General features: G+C 46.3%; 1 protein-coding gene across 4 annotated transcripts in view; it reads left to right on the top strand.

The window, feature by feature from the left end:
• The window catches only part of LOC119978411 (transcription factor ETV6-like), a 134234-nt gene that overhangs the window by 55660 nt on the left and 55750 nt on the right, over nucleotides 1–22824 (top strand). For 2 of the 4 annotated variants that reach the window (XM_038820040.1, XM_038820039.1), the window contains exons 3-4: nucleotides 10238–10402; nucleotides 14139–14273. In XM_038820040.1, coding sequence (XP_038675968.1) covers nucleotides 10238–10402; nucleotides 14139–14273 — 300 coding nt within the window. The remainder of the gene's footprint in view (nucleotides 1–10237; nucleotides 10403–14138; nucleotides 14274–22824) is intronic. The other 2 variants (XM_038820042.1, XM_038820041.1) reach the window with 2 other exon arrangements.

The following is a 22824-nucleotide window of genomic DNA, read 5'->3' as shown; positions in this document are numbered from 1 at the left end:
CTATAGGTCAGAAGTTGAGAATCCAGTTGCAGAGGGAGAAGCCAAGTCCTAGGTTTTGGAGCTTTGATATGAGCTTGGCTGGGATTATGGTGTTGAAGGCAGAGTTGTAGTCAATGAATTGGAGTCTGATGTAGGTTCCTTGTTGTCGAAATGCTCTAGGGATTTGTGTAGGGCCGGGGAGATGGCTTCTGCTGTGGACTGGTTTTGGTGGTATGCAAATTACATTGGATCAAGGCATTCTGGAAGTATGGTGTTGATGTGCCTCATGACAAACCTCTTGAAGCACTTCATTTTTTTAAAATTTAGAGTACCCAATTCATTTTTACCAATTAAGGGCAATTTAGCATGGTCAATCCACCTACCCTGCACATCTTTGGGTTGTGGGGGCAAAACCCACGCAAACACGAGGAGAATGTACAAACTCCACATGGACAGCGACTCAGAACCCGGATCAAACCCCGGACCTTGATGGCGTGAGGCAGCTGTGCTAACCACTACGCCACCGCGCTGCCCGAAACACTTCATAATGATTGATGTCAAGGCTATCAACTGGACGGTAGTTGTTGAGGCACATTGCCTGGTTCTCCTTTGGCACCAACATGATGGAGTCTTCTTGAAGCACGTGGGAACCTCGGAAAATAATTGGGAGAGGTTGAAGATGTCCATGAACACATGGCCAGTTGGTCTGAGTGCACGACCAGGGGCCCCATCAGGACCTGTCACTTTTGGAGTATTGACTCCTCTGTACTTGAAAACTGCTTCCCCATCTTCAACATCCCATTCCTCTCTTATAGTCCGTGGTCATGTTACTGCTAGCCAAATCTGTGTCCATTATTCCGGAACACCATGTTTTAATCCCTCTAATCATTGCTGCTCCTGTCGCAGTATCAAAATTACTTTTATCAAATTCACAAATGATATCCAACATGACTGTGATCGTGGTAAACTATTCTTCCTCGTCCTTCTCAACCTGTCTTCAGCTTTTGACAGAATTGACCACCAACGTCTCAGCACTTTTGTCACAGTATTTATGCACGCTTATAAAGTAATTGAGGTTTACAGCACAGAAAGAGGCCCTTTGGCCCATTGTGTCCTTGCCGATCATCAAGCACCTTTCTATTCTAATCCTGTTTTCCAGCACTTGGACCATAGCCTTGCATGCAGTGACAGTTCAAGTGCTGATTTACATACTTCTTCAATGTTGTGAGGGTTTCCACCTCTCCCATCCTTTCAGGCTGAGAGTTCCATATTTCAATCACCCTCTGGATGAAAATCTTTTTCCTCACATCTTCTCTAAACATCCTGCCCATTACCTTAAATGTATGTCCCCTGGTTATTGACCCCTCCACTAACGGGAAGCGTGTTTTCCTGTCCACCCTGTCTGTGTACCTGATAATTTTATACGCTTCAATCAGGTCCCCTAAGGATCTATCTTTTGGCTCCCTCCTATTTCTCATCATTCTTAACAACATCCAAAAGTGCAGCGTTAGTTTTCACATGTCGCTGATGACACCCATTCTACCTCACCACTATCTCTCTTGGTTCCTCCACTTTTACTAAATTATCAGACTGCTTATGTACCATCCAAGTAGATCAGCAAAAAGGTTTCCTCCAATTAACACTGGAAAGACCAATGCCATTATCTTTGGTTCCTGCTCCAAACTCCTCACCAAACTGCCACTCCATCCTTCTCTGTAGCAATTGCCTGAGGCTGAACCACACTGTTTGCCACCTGGGTGTCATATTTGACCAGATATCCACGTTAAGACCGTCTACTTCCAGCTTTGCTACACTGCCCGACTCCACCCTGTCCCAGTTCATCAGCTGCTGAAACCCTCATCCAAGCCTTTGTCACTTCAATACTTGACTATTCCGATACACTCCTGGCTGACTTCCCACATTCTCTCCTCCATAGATTTGAGCCCATGCAGAACTCTGTTACCTGTGTCCTAATTCATAAGAACACCCACTCACTCATCACTCCTGGTGTTCATCGTCCTACACTGGTTCTCAGATATGCAATGCCTCGATTTGAAAATTCTCATCTTTATTTTCAAATACCTCCAGTGCCTTGCCTCTCCCTATCTCTGCCATTTTCTCCAGCTCATCAACCCTCCAAGGCATCTGTTCACTTGCGAATTTCAGATAGTTAATCATTTCACGATTGGTAACCATGCCTTCCGCTGTCGGGACCCTAAGCTCTGGAAATCCCACCCCTAAACCTCAACGTCTCTCTGATGGCCAGCCTCCAGTCAGTACACTATGTGCCATGTCTGGGATCTCATTCAATCACTGTCATGCTGCTAATCTTTAGTCTTTTCTGCCTTCTGATCTTTTAAAAAGAATGTTTCATGTTTTAGACCATTGGGTCCATCTGCAGCTTTATTGGTTTCTTCCCCATTCCTGTCATTAAGTGGACACTCTTTTTCAAAGTTATCCTCCCCGCCCCTCTCCTCAATCAGCCCTTAGCTGCTTTCCAGCAGACAATCTAGACTGTTCCTGGATGGTTGCCAGCTGCCCCAACATCTTTGCCAGCGTTGTGTGGAAGCCACTCAGAGTCACTTGAGCTGATTCATTCACTCTATTTTCCTTTCCCTTTTACTGGCCGTGGGTGTGTCTCACCTTCCCTGGAGATAATTCATTAATTGACAATTCACTTGGTGTGGAGATTTATTATGAAAGCTGTTTTCTTACTTTTCCCTCGGCCGATACATGACAAGTTCTTTCAGTGGTTCATGTGTAGAGCAACAAGAGAAATCTATTTTTTTTAAACTCCTTAAGGAGTGCTGGATACACCCAGTGGATGGGGAGTTTCCAGTTCGAATCAGTTAAATGAGCGCTTGGGTGTATGTCAGGCACTGACATTTACTTGGCTGGGAGTGAGCATTGCATCATTGAGGTGTGAAAGGAGCAGCAAAGGATTAACCAAGTCAGTGCTTTAAGTCTGGCCAGTATCTTCTTACACAGCTGAGAAATGTAATGCCTAGGCCGAGAGACAACAGAATCAAAGTGAATGGAGTGAACCCTGATCCGAAGCAAGGTCATTGACATAGCCAGGTGGCCAGAACTGACCCAGCTCCTGGAACTCTCAAACCCCCAGCAGAGTTATAGAGGCCAAAGCCAAAATCACAGCATGAACCAGGCTGAGCTCATCCAATTTTCCATTCAACTGTGACATGAATTACTTGGGTAATTATTTCCCTTCTGGCAGAACAAAGTCTCATCTTGGCCGTCACACCAGTTTGATTAATGGCATGAACTCAGCAAGTGAAGTGCTACACCATCCAGGCTGGGCTGGCACAAGGATCAAATTCTGTTGTCTGATCTCAACCAGGTAGTGCTCAGTGTCTCAGACTTAGGTGTTATGGGCCAGGGTTTAGAGAATCCCAAAGTGTATCGTGGAGTTCACCTGACCCACAACTTTTACTAGATTGTGGTATGGGGAGCACACGGCTCACGTTACAGGTATGGTACAGCAGAAATAGAAAAGTATTTTTTTAAGCAAAACAATGTTTATTCTATGAACACAAGTTAACCTTTTTAAAACATACAGTGAACATCTTAGCAACCATCAATTCAAATACAACCCCCACAGAATACAACACTAAGTAATCCTTAAGCTGTCCTTTTAACATCCATAAGACTTTTTTAAAAAAACTTTCAACAGAAGCACATCAGGTTAAAGTCATTACTGAGAGAAGTTATTAGATTTAAATCGCCAAAGGATCGATGTAAAGCCTTCAGATTACAGAGAGAGAGAGACTAATACCCCTTCTGGCTGTGACTGCAGATATCTAGCTCTGAAAAACGAAACTAAAACACCCTGCATCAAAAGCCTAAAATGAAAATAAAAAGCTGAGACAGCCCAGCTCTACCCACTCTCTGACATCACTGATAAACACTCATTTCTTAAAGGTACATTTCTTAAACACCCATTTCTTAACGGTACTCTCACATGATATAGGTAAGTGAAAATTGCCGCTCCTGATTACTTCCTAGTGGCCTACGCTGGAGCATCTGGTGAGGACAACATTGGGCCCGGCCAGTTTGAACTCGTGTGTGGAAAGTGGTACATTGGCTAAGGTGCCAGACATCCCAACAGAATAAATATGACGTTTTAAAAAATTTGTTCTTGGAATGTCGGCATCATAGACGTTTATTGTCCATCCTTAATTTCCTTTGAGAGGGTGATGGTGAACCATTGAGTCCATGTTTTTTTGTAATTCATTTACAGGGTATGGGCATCACTGGGTAAGTCAGCATTTATTGTCCATCCCTAATTGCCCCTTGAGAAGGTGGTGGTGTACTGCCTTCTTGAATTGCTACAGTCCATGTGGTATGGGTACACCCACAGTGCTGTTTGGGAGGGAGTTCCAGGATTATGACCCAGCGACAGTTAAGGAACAGCAATATATTTCCAAGTCAGGATGGTTAGTGCCCTTGTCCTCTAGATGGTACTGCTTGTGGTTTTGTGGTTGCTGCCTAAGGAACCTTGGTGAGTTCCTGCAGTGCATCTTGTAGATGGTACATGCTGCATACTACGGTGCGTCGATGGTGGAGGGATTGAATAATTGTGGAAGAGGTGCCAATCAAATGGGCTGCTTTGCCCCATATGGTCTTGAGATTCTTGTGTGTTGTTGGAGCTGCACTCATCCAGGCAAGTGGAGAGTATTTCATCACAGGTGGACAGGCTTTGGAGAGTCCAGAGGTGAGTTACTCGCTGCAGGATTCCTAGCCTCTGACCTACTCTTGCAACCACAGTGTTTATATGGCTATCCATTTCTGTTTCTGGTCAATGGTAATCCCCAGGATTTTTTTTTTTAAGATATATTTTTAGTGAAATTTTTCATTTATAACAAACAGGACAGCAATATCAAGCAGCCCAGAACATTAATATTCCATTGAGTAATTTCGTAAAAATGAATCCCACCCAAAGATAAAAATAACCACCCCAATAATCATAACTACCCATCCCCCCCCACCATCATTAACAGCTTATGGTGATTAATTTTTTTAAGTAGGAAATGAATAGCTGCCACCTCAGGTATAACCCTTCACAGTGTACCTGACTTTTTCCAGATATAAAAATTCCATGAGGTCGCCACACCAGGCCGAGGCAATGGGCGAAGCAGAAGGTCTCCACCCCAGCAGATAGCCTTTGGGCTATCAGCGAGGCAAAGTCGAGAACATCCGCCTTCGCCTCAGTCTGCAGCCCCGGGGAGTCCGACACCCCGAAAATGGCCACTGATGGACAAGGCTCCAGATCAATGTTAAGAATCACTGACATCAGTGGATAACATTGGGACTGCGGCGCTGAGGACCCGGGTTCGAATCCCGGTCCTGGGTCACTGTCCGTGTGGAGTTTGCACATTCTCCCCATGTCTGCGTGGGTTTCGCCCCCACAACCCAAAGATGTGCAGGTTAGGTGGATTGGCTGCGCTAAATGGCCCCTTAATTGAAAAAAAAATAATTGGGTACTCTAAATTTTATTTAAAAAATCACTGGCATGGTGATAAAGAAGGAGACCCAAAGGCTCACCATCGTTGAACAGGCCGAGAACATGTGGGTGTGCTTTAAAGGCCCATGAGAGCACTGCTCACACCTGTCCTCCATTCCCATGAATAACCTATTCAACCTAGCCTTAATTAGGTAAGCCCTATGTACCACCTTGGGCTGAATCAGGTTGAGTCGTGGGCAGGAGGAAGTAGAGTTCACCATGTGAAAGGCATCACACACAGGTCCCAGTCCCCCTCTCGCTTCATTCTCACCTGGTCCAGTAAGGTGGCTTCCATTGGCATGATCTGTCCATAAATATTTGAAATGCTCCCACCTCTCCCCCCCAAGACCCTGCCAGCAATAGGATTCTACCCAACGGGGAGGGTTGCGGTGCTGGGGGAAATGTGGGACAAGCCTTCCGGATAAAATTGCGTATGTGGGATTGCAGAACAAGTGCAGGGTTGAAATTTTGATGAAAGCTCTTCCAAACCAGTAAACCGTCCCTCCACAAACCGTCCCTCCACAAGCCGTCCCTCCACAAACCGTCCCTCCACAAACCGTCCCTCCACAAACCGTCCCTCCTGAACAGATCTCTGAAATATTCAAGGCCTTCCCTTCCCACTATCTAAATGTCACATCCAAATCCTCAGGATGTTGACAATGGGGGGATTCAACAATGGTAATGCCATTGAATGTCAAGGGGCGATGATTAGATGCTCTCTTATTAGAGATGGCCATTGCCAAGCACGTATGTTACTTGTCACTTATCAGCCCAAGCCTGGATATTGTTCAGGTCTTGCTGCTTTTGGACATGGTCTGCTTCATTATCTGAGGAGTCGCGAATGGTGCTGAACATTGTGAAATCATCAGTGAGCAATCACCACTTCTGACCTTGTGATGGAAAGAAGGTCATTGATGAAGCAGCTGAAGATGCTTGGACCTAGGGCACTACCCTGAGGAACTCCTGCAGTGATGTGCTGGAGCTGAGATGATTGACCTCCAACCACCACAACCATCTTACTTTGTGCTAGGTATGACTCCAACCAGTGAACCGTTTTTCCCATGATACCCATTAACTCCACTTTTACTCCGGCTCCTTGATGCCTCGATCACATGCTGCCTTGATGTCAAGGACAGTCATTCTCACCTCACATCTGGAGTTCAGCACTTTTGTCCATGTTTGAACCAGGCCTGAAATGAGGTCAGGAGCTGAGTGACCCTGGCAGAACTCCAACTGAGCATCTGTGAGCAGGTTATTGCTTAGTAAGTACCGCTTGATAGCACTGTTGGTGACCCCTTCCATCACATTACAGATGATGGAGAGTAGACTGATAGGGTGGTAATTGGCTGGGTTTGATTTGTCCTGCTTTTTGTGTACAGGACACACCTGGGCAATTTTCCACATTGTCGGGTAGATTCCAGTATTGTAGCTTTACTGGAACAGCTTGGCTAGGGGTGCGGTAAGTTTGGAACACAAGTCTTCAGTACTATTGTGGGCAGCATGGTAGCACAAGTGGCTAGCACTGTGGCTTCACAGCGCCAGGGTCCCAGGTTCGATTCCCTGTTGGATCACTGTCTGTGCGGAGTCTGCACATTCTCCCCGTATCTGCGCGGGTTTCTTCCGAGTGCTCTAGTTTCCTCCAACAGTTCAAAGACGTGTAGGTTAGGTGGATTGGCCATGATAACTTGCCCACAGTGACCAAAAAGGTGAGGAGAGGTTATTGGGTTAAGGGGATAGGGTGGAAGTGAGGGCTTAAGTGGGTCGGTTACGGGTATAGGGTGGAAGTGAGGGCTTAAGTGGGTCGATGCAGACTCGATGGGCCGAATGGTCTCCTTCTGCACTGTATGTTCTATTGCCGGGATATTTTCAGAGCTCATAGCCTTTGCAGTACCCAGTGCCTTCAGCCATTTCTTGCTGTCACGTGGAGTGAATCGTATTGGCCGAAGACTGACATCTGTATTGCGAGTGACTTCTGGATTAGACCAAGATGGATCATCCACTTGGAACTCTGGCTGAAGATTGTTGCAAATGCTTCAGCCTTATCTTTTGCACTGACGTGTTGGGCTCCTCCATCATTGGGGATGGGATATTTGTGGAGCCTCCTCCTCCAGTGAGCTGTTTAATTGCCCACCACCATTCATGGGCGGATGTGGCAGGACTGCAGAGCTTAGAATGGTTGTGGGATCGCTTAACTCTGTCTATTACTTGCCGCTTATGCTGTTTGGCATGTAAGTAGTCCTATGTTGTAGATTCACCCGGTTGACACCTTATTTTTATATGTGCCTGGTGTTGCTCCTGGCACGCTCTCATGCACTCTTCATTGAATCGGGTTGATCTCCTGTCATGGTAGAGTGGGGGATATGCCGGACCCTGAGGTTACAGATAGTGATTGAGTATAATTCTGTCACTGCTGATGGCCCACAGTGTCTCATGGCTGCCAGATTAAGTTGCTCGATCTGTTCGAAGTCTATCCCATTTAGAACCGTGGTAGCACCACAGAACACAATGGAGGGTACCCTCAATGTAAAGACGGGTCTTGGCCTCCATAAGGACTGTGCGGTGGTCACTTCTACCGATACTATCATGGACAGATGCATCTGCAGCAGGCAGATTGGTAACGATGAGATCAAGTGCGTTCCCTCTTGTTGGTTTCCTCACCAGCTGTCGCAGTCTCAGTCTAGCAACTATGTCCTTTCAGTCTTGGCCAGCTCAGTCTGTGGTACTACTATTAAACCACTCTTGCTGATGGGCATTAAAGTCCCCCACCCAGAGTACATTTAAAAAAAAAATTTAGAGTACCCAATTATTTTTTTTTCCCAATTAAGGGGCAATTTAGGGTGACCAATCCACCTACCCATACATCTTTTTGGGTTGTGGGGCTGAGACCCACACAAACACTGGGAGAATGTGCCAACTCCACATGGACAGTAACCCGGGGCCGGGATCGAACCAGGTCCTTGGCGCCATGAGACAGAGTACATTTTGTGCCTTTGCCGCCCACAATGTTTCCTCCAAGTGATGTTCAAAATGGAGGAGTATTGATCCATCTGTTTAGGTGGATTGGCCATGGTAAAATTGTCCAAAGATGTGCAGATTGGCAGGGATGAGGCTGCAGGAATGTTACACGGGAGTGACTTGGGTGGGGTGCTCTTTCAGAGGGTTGGTACAGACCCGATGGACTGAATGACCTTTTTCTGCACTGTCAGGATTCTAGGAATTCAATGGATTCATCAGCTGATGGCAGATGGTACGTGGTAATCAGCAGGAGTGTCCCTTGCCCATGCTTGACCTAGCACCATGAAACTTCATGAGATCCAGAGTTGATGTTCCGGACTCCAAGGGCAACTTCCTCCCCACTGTATACCACTGTGCTGCCGCCTCTGCAGGGCCTCTCCTACCAGTGAGACAGGGCAGAAGCAGGGATGGTGATAGTGGTGTCTCGAACATCATCTGTAAGGTATGATTCTGAGAGTATGACTATGTCAGGCTGTTGCTTGACTAGTCTGTGAGATAGCTCTCCAATAAGAACACCCACAGTGCCACCGTGTTATTAATGAAAGGAGACTGGTACCTTGTCTATGGTGGAGAGGCTTTGCGGGGGGAAGGGGGGTTGGAGGTGCATTACTCGCCAAAGAGGATGTTGAGGTTTGATTGGGAAGGGTTTGCTTTCATTGTTTCCGATGACCAGGGTGGTCCTGGTGTAAGTCAAGTGTTTTCTTTTTAAACTGTTTTGTAGCAGTTTGACATAATTGAGTAACTGCCGAGTCCATTTCAGAAGAAGGTTCATAGTCTGGGGAAATAATATAGAGGCCAGACTGGGTGAGAAAGGCACGTTTCCTTCCCTAAAGAACATTAGTGACATAGTGATTAGAACTACTGCCTCACACACCAGAATGTAAGAGCATTAGAACCAGGAGTAGGAGCATGCACCCGAGTCCCCTGAACCTGCTCTGCCATTTAGTACAATCATGGCTGATCCCCTCTCTGCCTCAACTCCAGTTTCCTGCCCGTTCTCCATAGCCCTTCAACCCATTACTAATTAAAAATCTATCTATCTCCTCCGTAAATTTACTCAATATCCCGGCATCTATCAAACTCTGAAGCAGTGCATTCCACAATTTCATGACCCTTTGAGAGAAGTAATTTCTCCTCATCTCTGTTTTAAATCTGCTCCCCTTATCCTAAAACCATGGCCTTTTTTTCTAGATTTCCCCACAAGAGGAAACATCCACTCTACTCTGTCAATACCTTTTATCATCTTGTGTATCTCAATTAGATCTCCTCTCATTTTTCTAAACTCAAGAAGGTTTAAACTGCTCAATCTCTCTTCATGAGCTCAACCCCTCATCTCTGGAATCAATCCTTCTCAACTGCCCCTCGTGCAACTACATCCCTCCTCAAATAAGGGGACCAAAACTGTACACAGTACGCCAGGTGCGGTCTCACCAATGCCTTGTACGCTTCCCTACTTTTATACTCTGTCCCTTTAGCTATGAAGGCCAAGTTTCATTTGCCTTCCTTCATTCCATTTGCCACTCATTTGAGTGTGAAATGGCTGTGGGGGACTCTGTGGGAATGTGTTCTGCGTTGACCCTTCGGATGGTGGGAACGAGACCCCACCATCCGAAAAATTCAGTCCAGTCTTTTGACATCTTGGGGAACTACGTTTAAAGTCAAATGGTAGTGTAAATGTAGCTTGGATGTGCCTATAACAGTGGTTGTGCCCTTGATCTGTAACAGAAACCCAGCCTTCTCTCTGGAGCAAGGCAGATGTCATACAGTGGCTGAAATGGGCAGAGAGAGAATATTCCCTGCGCTTTATTGAGGAAAACAAGTTTGAAATGAATGGAAAGGCCCTCTGTCTGCTCACCAAAGATGACTTCCGGTACCGTTCTCCCAGTTCAGGTAAGAACGACACAGTGTTTCACTGGGAATTTTCTGCAAATTTTGATGCTTAGGATACATCAGGTATATGAAGAAAGTAGAGCAGTGTGCCAGTATGAGATATAGGGTGGGATTCTCCCCTATCTGACGGGGTGGGCTGTACCGGCGCCGAGGAGTGGTGTGAGCCACTCCGGCGTTGGGCCACCGGAAAGGTGCGGAATCCTTCGTACCTTCATGGGCTAGGCCGGTGCCGGCTGGGTTGGCGCTGCGCCAACCGGCGGCGAAGGGCCTCCGCCGGCCGGCGCGAGCTGACACATGAGCGGGAGCGCCAGCGTTGGCTGGCGTCATCCCAGCGCATGCGCAGGGGGGTTCTTCTCCGCGCCGGCCATGGCGGACCGTTACACGGCCGGCGCGGAGGGAAAAAAAGAGTGCCCCCATGGCACAGGCCCGCCTGCGGATCGGCGGGCCCCGATCGCGGGCCAGGCCACCGTCCCCCACCCCCACCCGGGCCAGATCCCGCCGAGGACTCCGCAGGCCGCCCGCAGAGCCAGGTCCTGCTGGTAAGGACCTGGTGTATTTCACGCCGACGGGACCCGCTGAAAACGGGTGGCCACTCGGCCCATCACAAGACAGAGAATTGCCGGGGGGCCACTGGAAACGGCCCCCGACCGGCACGATTCCCGCCGAAAAATTGGCGCCGGAGAATCCAGCGTCGGGTGGCGGGGCAGGATTCACGCCGCCTCCCGGCGATTCTCCAGCCAGGCGGGGAGTCGGAGAATCCCGCCCATAGCCTTTGTATGGGGAATGTAGCACACTATACCAGTCTCGGATATATCTTGTGTCTGGGGAAAATAGCACAGTGCAGTCTGAGATATATTGATGATATGGGGACAGTAGTACAGTGAAGTCTGAGATACATCGGATATATGGGGAAATTAGCACAGTGTACCAATCTAGGGTATGTTGTGCATACATAGAAAGTAACACAGTGTACTAATCTGTGGTATATTGTGTATATATCGAAAGTAGCACAGTGCATCAGTCTGAGATATATTGGGTATATGGGGAAAGTAGCAGGGTGTACCAGTCTGGGATATCATAGATCATAGAATTTACAGTGCAGAAGGAGGCCATTCGGCCCATCGAGTCTGCACCGGCTCCTGGAAAGAGCACCCTACCCAAGGTTAACAGCTCCACCCTATCCCCATAACCCAGTAACCCCACCCAACACTAAGGGCAATTTTGGACACTAAGGGCAATCTATCACGTCCAATCCACCTAACTTGCACATCTTTGGACTGTGGGAGGAAACCGGAGCACCCGGAGGAAACCCACGCACACACGGGGAGGAAGTGCAGACTCTGCACAAACAGTGACCCAGCCGGGAATCGAACCTGGGACCCTGGAGCTGTGAAGCGATTGTGCTATCCACAATGCTACCGTGCTGCCCCAAATAGTGTGTATATATGAAAAACAGCACAGTGAACAAGTCTGGGGCATATTGTATACGGAAAGTAGCACAATGTACCAGTCTGGCATATATTGGGTATATGGTAACGGTAGCACAGTGTACCAGTCTGGGATATATCATGTAAATGGGGAAAGTAGCACAGTGTAGTCTGGAGTATATTGTGTATGTACGGAAAGTAGCACAGTGTACCAGTCTGGGATATATCATGTAAATGGGGAAAGTAGCACAGTGTAGTCTGGAGTATATTGTGTATGTACGGAAAGTAGCACAGTGTACCAGTCTGGGATACATTAGGTATATACAGAAAGTAGCACAATGTAAAGTCTGGAGTATATTTTGTATGTGGGCTTTAACAGTTCTGTGGACCAGTCTATTATTTGTTGATAATTATTCTCTGAAAGTTTTTCACAAAAGGAAAAGGACAACAAAAATGACAACAAACAAAAGAAGCAGAAATTTGGAAGCTTAGACCTGGGAATCAAAAATATGATCTCTCATATTTGGGGGTACATGAGGGTTTCGAATTCCAGGAACAGAGTTCAGGGTTGGGGGCGGGGCTCTTGTGTTGGGGGTACGAGAGGGTTGTACCTATCACTGGAGATTTAAAATTTAAATTGTGAGGACCGTGGTTGGTCAGTGAGGGCAGGTGTGAAGGGTGAACCAAATGTAGTGCGAGTTAAGATCCAGGCCACAAAGAATATGGATGAGATCAAGTTATTGGAAGGTGAAAGATGGGAGATTGGCTGGAAGAACTTTGAAGTAGTTGAGTCTGGAATAATAAAGCATGAATGAACGTTTCAGAGGCAGATGGACTGAGGCAGAGATGGAGACGGTAACAATATTATAGAGATGGTAATAGGCCGTCTTTGTAATGGAGAGGATTATGGGGTTGGAAGGTCAGTTCGGGGTTAAATGGGATGTCGACATTACAACTAGTTTGGCTGAATCAGAGGGTGTGGCTAGAGAGGGGGAAGGGATTTGTGATGAGGGGGCAAGAACTATGGTTCTGGCCTTACCGATGTTTAACTGAAAGAAATTTCAGCTCATCAAATGTCAGACAAGCAGCTCAACAACACTGGGAGTGGGTGGGGCTGGGAGTGGGTGGGGCTGGGAGTGGGCGGGGCTGGGAGTGGGCGGGGCTGGGAGTGGGCGGGGCTGGGAGTGGGCAGGGCTGGGAGTGGGCAGGGCTGTGAGTGGGCGGGGCTGTGAGTGGGCGGGGCTGTGAGTGGGCAGGGCTGGGAGTGGGCAGGGCTGGGAATGGTGCTGGGCTGGGAATGGTGCTGGGCAGGTAGAACTGTGTGCCATCTGCATTGATTCATGGCTGATGATGTTGCCAAAGTTCAGCATGTAGATCAGGAAAAGGAGGGGGATCTTTGGTAGACTTCCAAGCTGACCTTCTGATCTGGGGAGAGAATCAATTAGGAGAAATATTCTGTCTTACATTAAGATAGGTAAGTGCGGACTGTGGTTAATGATGGGCATTGGAACAAGTAGCGAATGTGTCACTGACGCAAAAAGTGTTGTTTATGGATTTAGGCAGAGGTCTTTCAATGCTCTGGGAAGGAGCAAATACCAGACTGGTGTGATCCAAACTATTGCGACTCAGATATGTCTTGTATTTCAGAATAGAAGCCCCATGTAACACTGAGATCCACCATACATATGGGGGTAGGAACTCCATTCTTCTATAAAGCAGTACCATTGAACACTCTATCCTGATAACCAAAGGAAGGACAACAAACCAAAAGGGGGCTTGCTCCAATTGACCCTGTGCCTCCACCAATGGCTGGTTCCAGAGGAACCTCTGGAACTAAAATGGTGGCGATCCAGGAACACGTCAGCTGTTTACCCTGGGATTGGGAAAGGGGTGAGGAATGGGAGGAAAGGAGGGATGTTTCTTTATTTTGCACCAAAGTAGGCCATGATATCAACAAAGTGTAACTGTTTATGATTCGCTCAACCTCTGAGAGTGCATCAATGAAAAGGAGTGGAGCCTAGCTCTGGTTTGATTCCACAGCCCTCTGGTGTGTTACCCCTGGGTCATTCTTCATGTGAGTGTTGATAACATACCTTCAGGCTATTCCTCCATGAAGACAGCACTGGATCAGAAGGACAGTGATAGGTTCAGAGTCGTGTCATGTAGACCAGCAGTGCATTTGAATCCATGGCTTTTATAGGCTTCCCTGCCCACATCAGCTGCAAACATTGAGACAATTTCTACTGATGACGTTGGAAAAATCCAAACATCCTTGAATAAGAAGGGTTTGATCTGTTTTCTCTTTTTAGGGGACGTGCTGTATGAAATACTTCAACAGATTAATAACTACAAGAGCTTTGCACAAAGAAGTTCCATCTTGAATGCAGCAGCAGCAGAACTGGCTATGCACACCCCACATGTAGCTCTGCACCAAACTTTTAAAGGTACGATGAATGTCCGCTCTGGATTACTCGTCCAGTGACATTAACACTACCACACCATCACCCTCCATATGCTCACTATAAATGCATCACTCATCCCTAGTAAATGTTAAAAAGAGGGCTGAGATCAAATTAAATTCATCCATTGATCCTGAGGGAAATGTGGGAAGAAATAGAAACCACAGTAATTATTAAATGAGGTTATATTGTGAATTATACCAGAGGATGAGAGAGTGTGCGGTGCAAGACCAATTTTCTAATTGGGACACCAGGCAAGGTAACTGCAGACCAGTTAGTTTCAATTCCATGGTCAGGAACACTTTTTGAATTTTCAATTGCAGACAAAATTTCTAAAGTTCTCGATGAATGAAAAATAATAGTGACAAACTTACAAATCTGATAGAGTCTTTGAGGAAGTAATCGATATGGCGGACAGTGAAATGCAGTGATCTGGTAGATATGGATTCAGGGTGACACGATGGCGCAGTGGTTAGCACTGCTGCCTCACGGCGCCAAGGACCAGGGTTTGATTATGGCCCCAGGTCACTGTCCGTATGGAGTTTGCACATTCTCTTTAGATCTTCCCAGGTCTCACCCCACAAACCAAAATGGATGTGCAGGGTGGGTGAATTGGCCACACTAAATTGCCCTTTAATTGGAAAAAAAAGAATTGTGTACTCTAAATTCACTTTTAAAAATGATAAATATGGATTTAAGAAAGTCTTTGCCAAGGTACCATACAGGAAACTCCGAGAGAAGATTAAGGGTTTGGGGAATTGGGGAGAAGGTCGCAAATGTGACTGATAAAACTGGTTAAAGTGTCAGAAACCGAGTGCAAGTTAAGGTTACTTTCTGTGTAGTTTGAAGTATGTTGTGACCCACAGGATTGAAGAAGTGGCATATTTTGCATTTTGAAGGGAATAGTTGTACTTGGATGTTAAACAGGATGAGTGATAAAATGAAGGAATTTGAGGTTCAGGTTCACCAAGACACTCAAGTGTATCATGCCATAAAGAACCCTAATTGAATAATGGGTTTTATGGGAAGAGGTATATTAATATATGAATATTAATGTCAATACGTAATGACTGATCACCAAGAAAGTTCAGTAACCCACAGTTTGGACTCCACACCAAAGGAAGGATGTGGAGGTAGTTGAAAATACAATGCAGATTCACGAGGATGCTGTCTAATATGAGGAAAGCTGAAATGAGGCAATGCTATGGGGTGATTGATTAGATATGTCTAAAATTAAATCAAGAAGAGCTAAATGAGGGGATTCAAAAAAGGTCTCACCTTCTCAATATCATTTAAAACTCTACATGCTGCACTGAGATATCTTAAAACCTCTTTCTACTCATTAGAAATTAAATTACCTAATCTGCCCGTATGCTTGTTTCTGTCACATTGGCGGTCAGTCCCGTTTCTCTTTTGTACTCTTGATTAGATAAATACATATCTAACCAACTTGATTGAATTTCCTGAAGAGGTGACCGGGTGTGTAGATGAGGGAAATGCTTTTGACGTAGTCTGTTTGGGCTTAAGCAAGGCTTTTGATAAGGTCCCACATGGGAGACTGAATGTAAGAACCCATGGGATCCAAGTAAATTTAGCACATTGGATTGAAAATTGGTTGGGTGACAGAGCTTGCTGGTCGAGGGATGTTTTCCGATTGGAAGCCTGTGTCCAGCGGGCCCCCAGGGATCAGTGTTGGGGTCCTTCCTGTTTGTGATTTATATAAATGATTTAAATATGGATGGAGGAGGGTTGATCAGTAAGTTTGCAGATGGTACAAAAATTGGTGGGGTGTGTTACGACACCCTGGGCTAGTGCATGGTCAATTCCAGCCCCACGGGCCCCCCGGAGTCCCAACATTAGTGAATTAAACAATAATTCAGAAAAAGCTTTCGAGATCTTTGGCTCTTGACAGCTCCAGTGACTTCCAGGCGTAAGATTTGTAAGTGAAACACAACAACTGTTTATTTGTAACAACAATAGGGATAAGATATGCTAAAATGATACCAGAATAACGGCCCACTCCTTTACTGTCCCACCCTCTACCCAAACACACACAAGACAGACACATGCAGAGGGAGGGGAGAAATAAAAATAAGACGATGGAAGATGAGTCCCCTTGCTTCAGATGTTGAAGTTGTTTTTTCAGCTGACTGTCCTTCCGGGATGGCGACTGATTGAGATCCACCGGTTGGATGGCTGACAATCGTCTGGCTGGAACAGTCAGTCGGAATCCCTAGACTGTGGGATTTCCTCTGGGGAGTCACTTTCAATTTTAATTAACCTGGGCGTTCGCTCAGAAGAACAACCTCGCACCTGCGTAATTCTTATTTGTTTCCAACTTCACCAGAATGCCCCTTAGCTTTACTGAGGAAAAATAGAGTTACACTCACGTGATTTTACAGAGAGCTCCTTAAACAGCTGTCCCTGCCTGCAGCTGTTGCTGGACTGAGTGTTCTTGCAAATCTAACTGTAGAGAGAGAAAGATCTTTAATTTGAACCTCTGATGGACAGTCCATCAGGTAAGGCAGAGAGATCAGGGCTTTGACCCTCCAGTTTCTTGACCAAACTGAAATTAAAACCCAGAGGAAGCCTTCCTGTCCTTGGCAGAACTCTTTGGAATGGTCAGCACCAATCAGCATGGACTATCATCTAAGAGCCCGTCAAAGTAAACAGCTCATTGGCTGACAGCCAAGTCCATCAAGGTGAGTAATCACTGATGCCAGAACATCCTGCTGGATTCCTTTTTTATAAAACTAAAGGTGAAGACCATCTTAAAGCTGCAGGCCCTATTAATTTTTCAGGTACAAAAATTATAAAAGCCAAAATAAAGGAAATAAACAAAGGACAAACAGGGATTAACAGGAGGATCCTTACAGGTGGTAAATAGTGAGGAGGATAGCTTTAGATTGCAGGAGGATATACAGGCTGTTCAGATGGGCTGTTGAGTGGAAAATGGAATTCAATCCGGATAAGTGTGAGGTGATGTACTTGGGCAGGACAAACAAGGCAAGGGAATTCATGATAAACAGCAGGACCCTCGGAACCACCGGGGATCAGAGATACCTTGGTGTGCATTACACCAGTCCCTTAAGGTAGCAGAGCAGGTGGATACAGTGCTATGCAGGCATTTGGTATACTTGCCTTTATTAGCCAAGGCATTGAGCAGGGAGGTTGTGCTGGAACTGTATACAATGCTGGTTAGGCCACAGCTAGAGTATTGTGTGCAGTTCTGGAATCCACATTGTAGGAGGGATGTGATAGCACTGGAAAAGGTGCAGAGAAGATTTACCAGGACGTTGCCTGGGCTGGAGAGTTTTAGCTATGAAGAGTGATTGGATAGACTGAGGTTGTTTTCCTTGAAGCAGAGGAGACTATGGGCAGGGCATTATTGAGATGTATGCAATTATGAGTGACATAGATAGAGTAGACAGGAAGAAGCCTTTCCCCTTGGTGGAGGGATCAATGACCACGAGACATAGATTTCAAGTAAGGGCAGGAGATTTAGAGGGGATGGGAGGAAAAACCTTTTTATCCAGATGGTGGTGGTAGTTTAGAACTCACTGCCTGAAAGGGTGGTGGAGGCAGAGACCTCATAACATTTAAGAAGTATTTATATGTGCACTTGCGATCCCAGGGCATATAAGGTTATGGACCAAGTGCTTGAAAATGGGATTGGAATGGTTGGATGGTTGTTTTTGACCGTCGCAAGCGGGCTGAATGGCCTTTCCTGTGCTGTCGGACACTATGACTCCCCACTTGAGTGCAGCTCCAAGAACACTCAGCAAGACACCATCCAGGACAAAGCAGCCAGCTTAATTAGCACCCCATCCACAAACATTCACTCCCTGTACCCCCGATGTACAGTGGCAGCAGTGTGGACCATCAGGGTGTTGGTTTAGCACAGTGGGCTAAACAGCTGGCTTGTAATGCAGAACAAGGCCAGCAGCGCGGGTTCAATTCCCGTACTGGCCTCCCCGATCAGGCGCCGGAATATGGCGACTAGGGGCTTTTCACAGTAACTTCATTGAAGCCTACTTGTGACAATAAGCTATTATTTATTTAGGATGCGATGCAGCCAGGCTCCTTCGACAGCATCTTCCAAGCCCCTGACCTCTACTAACTAGAAGGATAAGGGTAGAAGACGCATGGAAAGACCACCACCTGGAAGTTCCCCTCTATGATAGCCAATATGTAACAGCTAATCATCAAGAAAGTTCAGTGAACCACAGTTACGGTTTAAGGGGCAGCTTCTCGGAGGGTATGTGAATCGTTTGGCCAACTGGCTGGGGCTGAGCGTGGGTTTTCCTGGCAAATCTAGAGACTGAATTCAAAGTAATCGGTGGAATTATTATAATTCTCTGTGCATTGTTATATTGTTAATAAGAAGTTCTATAGTTACTCTGTTTGATGGTTGCCACACGTTCCAAGCTGTTACACTTGGTGATGAGGATCAACGGAGCACTTTGCATTACCCGCAGAGAACAGCAGAGCAGGCCTCTTGTAGAAGTTGCTGTATCTCATCTATTCGGCAGTCAGGGAGTTACCATAATGCCTCTATTCAGAATGCTTTAGCCATTCAACCCTAATTCTGAAGATAGGGTTCAATATGTTGAACGCCTGTGACATTTCTTCAAAGCAAACAAAATGGGGGTGAGGGTGGGGAAGAGACACAGAGGATGATACTGTTAACACCCTGCGGTGTCCACACATTTAAGTTGATAAGGAACTTGACATCTCCAGAGGACCCGAGACGGAGACCTTCATAGAAATGGTAAAAGGGCTTTATCACCCGAAGTCCTTGGCGACTATGCATACATATGCAATTAATTTAACGGCAAGAGCCCCTGAGAAGGCGATAACAGCCACCCATGGATCTCGTCCCGAGTTTGACAATACCTGGTCTAAAGAGTGCCAGTTAGGTGTATTGTCCATGCTAAATTGCCCCTTCATGTCCAGGGATGTGCAGGGTAGGATACGTGGTTACACGGTTGGGGCGGGGTGGACTGGGGTGTGGACATGGGTAGAGTGCTCTTTTGAAGGGTCGGTGCAGACCTGATGGGTCGAGTGGCCTCTTTCTCCACTGTAGGGATTCTATGGTCGAATGTGTACAGGTTAACTAATATTATGGTGGGCAAAGTGGCTCCCATCATGATCAAATTGATGGTTAATGGTTATCCGCTCAGTAGAACATAGAACAGTAGAACAGTACAGCACAGAACAGGCCCTTCGGCCCTCGATGTTGTGCCGAGCAATGATCACCCTACTCAAACCCACGTATCCATCCTATACCCGTTACCCAACAACCCCCCCCCTTAACCTTACATTTTAGGACACTACGGGCAATTTAGCATGGCCAATCCACCTAACCCGCACATCTTTGGACTGTGGGAGGAAACCGGAGCACCCGGAGGAAACCCACGCACACACGGGGAGGGCGTGCAGACTCCGCACAGACAGTGACCCAGCCAGGAATCGAACCTGGGACCCTGGAGCTGTGAAGCATTTATGCTAACCACCATGCTACCGTGCTGCCCACAAAGTAGTGGAAGAACAAACTTTTTGATGCCTACAGGGAGGGGTCCAGCCGCTGTGATTAAAAACAAGGCAACCAGGCTGGCGGCCTATGCAAAATATGAGGCTTGAAGGCCAAAATTTACATACATCCAGAGGAAATCTTTTAATGAGGAAGAAGTTGGTATGAAGATAAAAATCCAGAGAATGCAGGACACTTGGGGAAAGAACGAGTCTCAGTTGTATAGATTGGGTCCCAGTCACACTTATTTGGACTATAATGTATTACTTCCAAATTAGAGACTTTTGTGCTTTAATTCATTGATCTCCTTTGAATTTGGTATTTCTGTTTAACTGGAGAGCACATACATGTTGAGTGCCAGGAAATGTCACTTCTGTTTATCTGTTCAATTTCAGTTTCGAAGGAACTACTTATAATTGTGGATACTTGCTTGAATTTTGCTGATGCAAAATGCCTCCATTGGGCAGCCCAGTCCATTTCATACATTCACTTTCCTCTGTATAAAGTAATTGAAATAAAATTCTCCAATACACTGCCTCTCAAACAGCAAGTGAATTCAGAACCTTTGGACCCCTAACCATTGGTTTGTCGATGCTCGAGACTGGTGACTCCACTGTATTTACAAGTGAATTTCACCCCACCGCAGAACTTGATAACTTTGGACTCTCAATGTGTTTCCTCCTTGCCGACAGCCAGCATATCTCTTTCTCTCTTAACCTTTATTGTGCCTAGATAACCTGAACTTCCTCTGTTTGCATTTACTTTCTGCCGAAACTCTATCATTTTAATCCTTTTTTTCCCCCTTTCACACCCTGAGTATCCTCCTTTGTCATGCTCCCTTTTGTTTCTCATATCTCTGGGACTTACCCTTCAAACTCTGTTCCAAACCATCACAACTTCTCTGCCTCCGCTCCTATTTTTCCAGATTCAGGGCAGCACGGTAGCACAAGTGGATAGCATTGTGGCTTCGCGGCGCTGGGGTCCCAGGTTCGGGTTCCCTGCTGGGTCACTGTCTGTGTGGAGTCTGCACGTTCTCCCCGTGTCTGCGTGGGTTTCCTCCGGGTGCTCTGGTTTCCTCCCACAGTCCAGAGACGTGCAGGTTAGGTGGATTGGCCATGGTAAATTGCCCTTAGTGACCTAAAAAGGTTGGAGGGGTTATTGGGGTTACGGGGATAGGGTGGAAGTGAGGGCTTAAGTGGGTCAATGCAGACTTGATGGGCCGAATGGCCTCCTTCTGCACTGTATGTTCTATGAAGAAGTACCCCTTATACTAGCCACAACTATCCTCTTCATATCTCAGAAATTTCTGAAGAGTTTATGAAGGCATCTGTTGCTGCCTACTTATGAGTAGCAAACCCAACAATTTCATTATTCGCTTTTGCTGATCTTCCTGCCCTCCCACACCCTGTTGAGGTTAATCTGGCCAATTTCCTTCCTGTCCCATACAACACCCTTACCCTTGGTTCCTTGGATTCGGCCAGAGAATTAAGGATCACCATCCCTCTTCATACGTTCTTCCAGAATGTTCGTTAATTTGTCAGTGCCGTCAGCAGCCATGACCTTTAATGTGGGTGATTTTATTAACATTATAGGTTTGACATAAACCTGCCTGAGATCTGGTGGCATGATGCTTCCCTGCCTGTTTATACTTACAGCACCTGCCCTTCCCAAACCACCATTGTGGCTCTTATCACCAGTTCATGTCCACAGATCTCTGAAGGTTGCCCCTCAAGTGGATAGAGCCGTGAAGAAGGCCTATAGTGTGTTAGCGTTTATTAACAGGGGGCTTGAGTTGAAGAGCCGCAGGGTTTTGCTGCAACTGTACATGTTGAGACCACATTTGGATTATTGTGTGCAGTTCTGGTCACCTCACTACAGGAAGGATGTGGAAGCATTGGAAAGGGTGCAAAGGAGATTAATCAGGATGCTGCCTGCTTTGGAGGATAGGTCTTATGAGGAAAGATTGAGGGAGCTAGGGCTTTTCTCTTTGGAGCGAGGAGGATGGGAGTCGACATAATAGAGGTTTATAAGATGATGAGGAGAATAGATAGAGTGGATGTTCAGAGACTATTTCCTCGGGTGGATGGAGCTGTTACAAGGGGGCATTACTATAAGATTCAGGGTGAGAGATATAGGAGGGATGTCCGAGGTAGGTTCTTTACTCAGAGCGTGGTTAGGGTGTGGAATGGACTGCCTGCTGTGATAGTGGAGTCGGACACTTTCGGAACTTTCAAGCGGTTATTGGATAGGCACATGGAGCACACCAGAACGACAGGGAGTGGGATAGCTTGATCTTGGTTTCGGACAATACTCGCACAACATCGAGGGCCGAAGGGCCTGTTCTGTGCTGTACTGTTCTATGTTCTTCAAACACCAACATTTTACAGAGCACGACCCATGCCCTATTCCCTGCATGAGAAGGTGGAAACTGAACTTAGGTGAGAAGGTTTGGGCATTTTCAAGCTCTTGCAGTTTGTGGAATGGGCAGCTTCCATTGTGCCAATGCTTGAGCCATGTAAGTCTGTACAAATAGGTGACTGCTATAAATTAACGATCAATCAAGCGGCAAAATTGGACAGGTATCCTATACCTTAAATAGAGGACCTGTACACCAAGCTGGAAGTCTAACTTACTCCAAGTTAGACATGAGTCACGCATACCAGCACCTGGAGCTGGATGAAGCATCCAGAGAGTTTGTCACTATCATCACACATAAAGGTCGATACCAGTACCCTAGACTGCCATTTGGAATATCATCGGCTTGTGCAATCTTTCAACGTACAATGGAGAGCCTATTGCAAGATTTACCTAAGGTTAACTTGGATGCCTAACCAATCTAGAGGAGGTTTGAAAAAGGTTCCAAGAGGCTGATGAAAGATTAAAGAGAGAGAAATGCACCTTTAAGGCAAATTACGGGACTTATTTAGGATTTAGAGTTGATAGATAAGGATTGCACTGATGGAAGATAAAGCTCAGACCATTGAAGACACACCAGCCCCAAAG

The sequence above is a fragment of the Scyliorhinus canicula genome, chromosome 15 (assembly GCF_902713615.1).
Source record: "Scyliorhinus canicula chromosome 15, sScyCan1.1, whole genome shotgun sequence".
NCBI classification, from domain to species: Eukaryota; Metazoa; Chordata; class Chondrichthyes; order Carcharhiniformes; family Scyliorhinidae; genus Scyliorhinus; species Scyliorhinus canicula.
The sequence above is the reverse complement of the archived record's forward strand: the minus strand, read 5'-3'. Positions and strand labels throughout refer to the sequence as shown.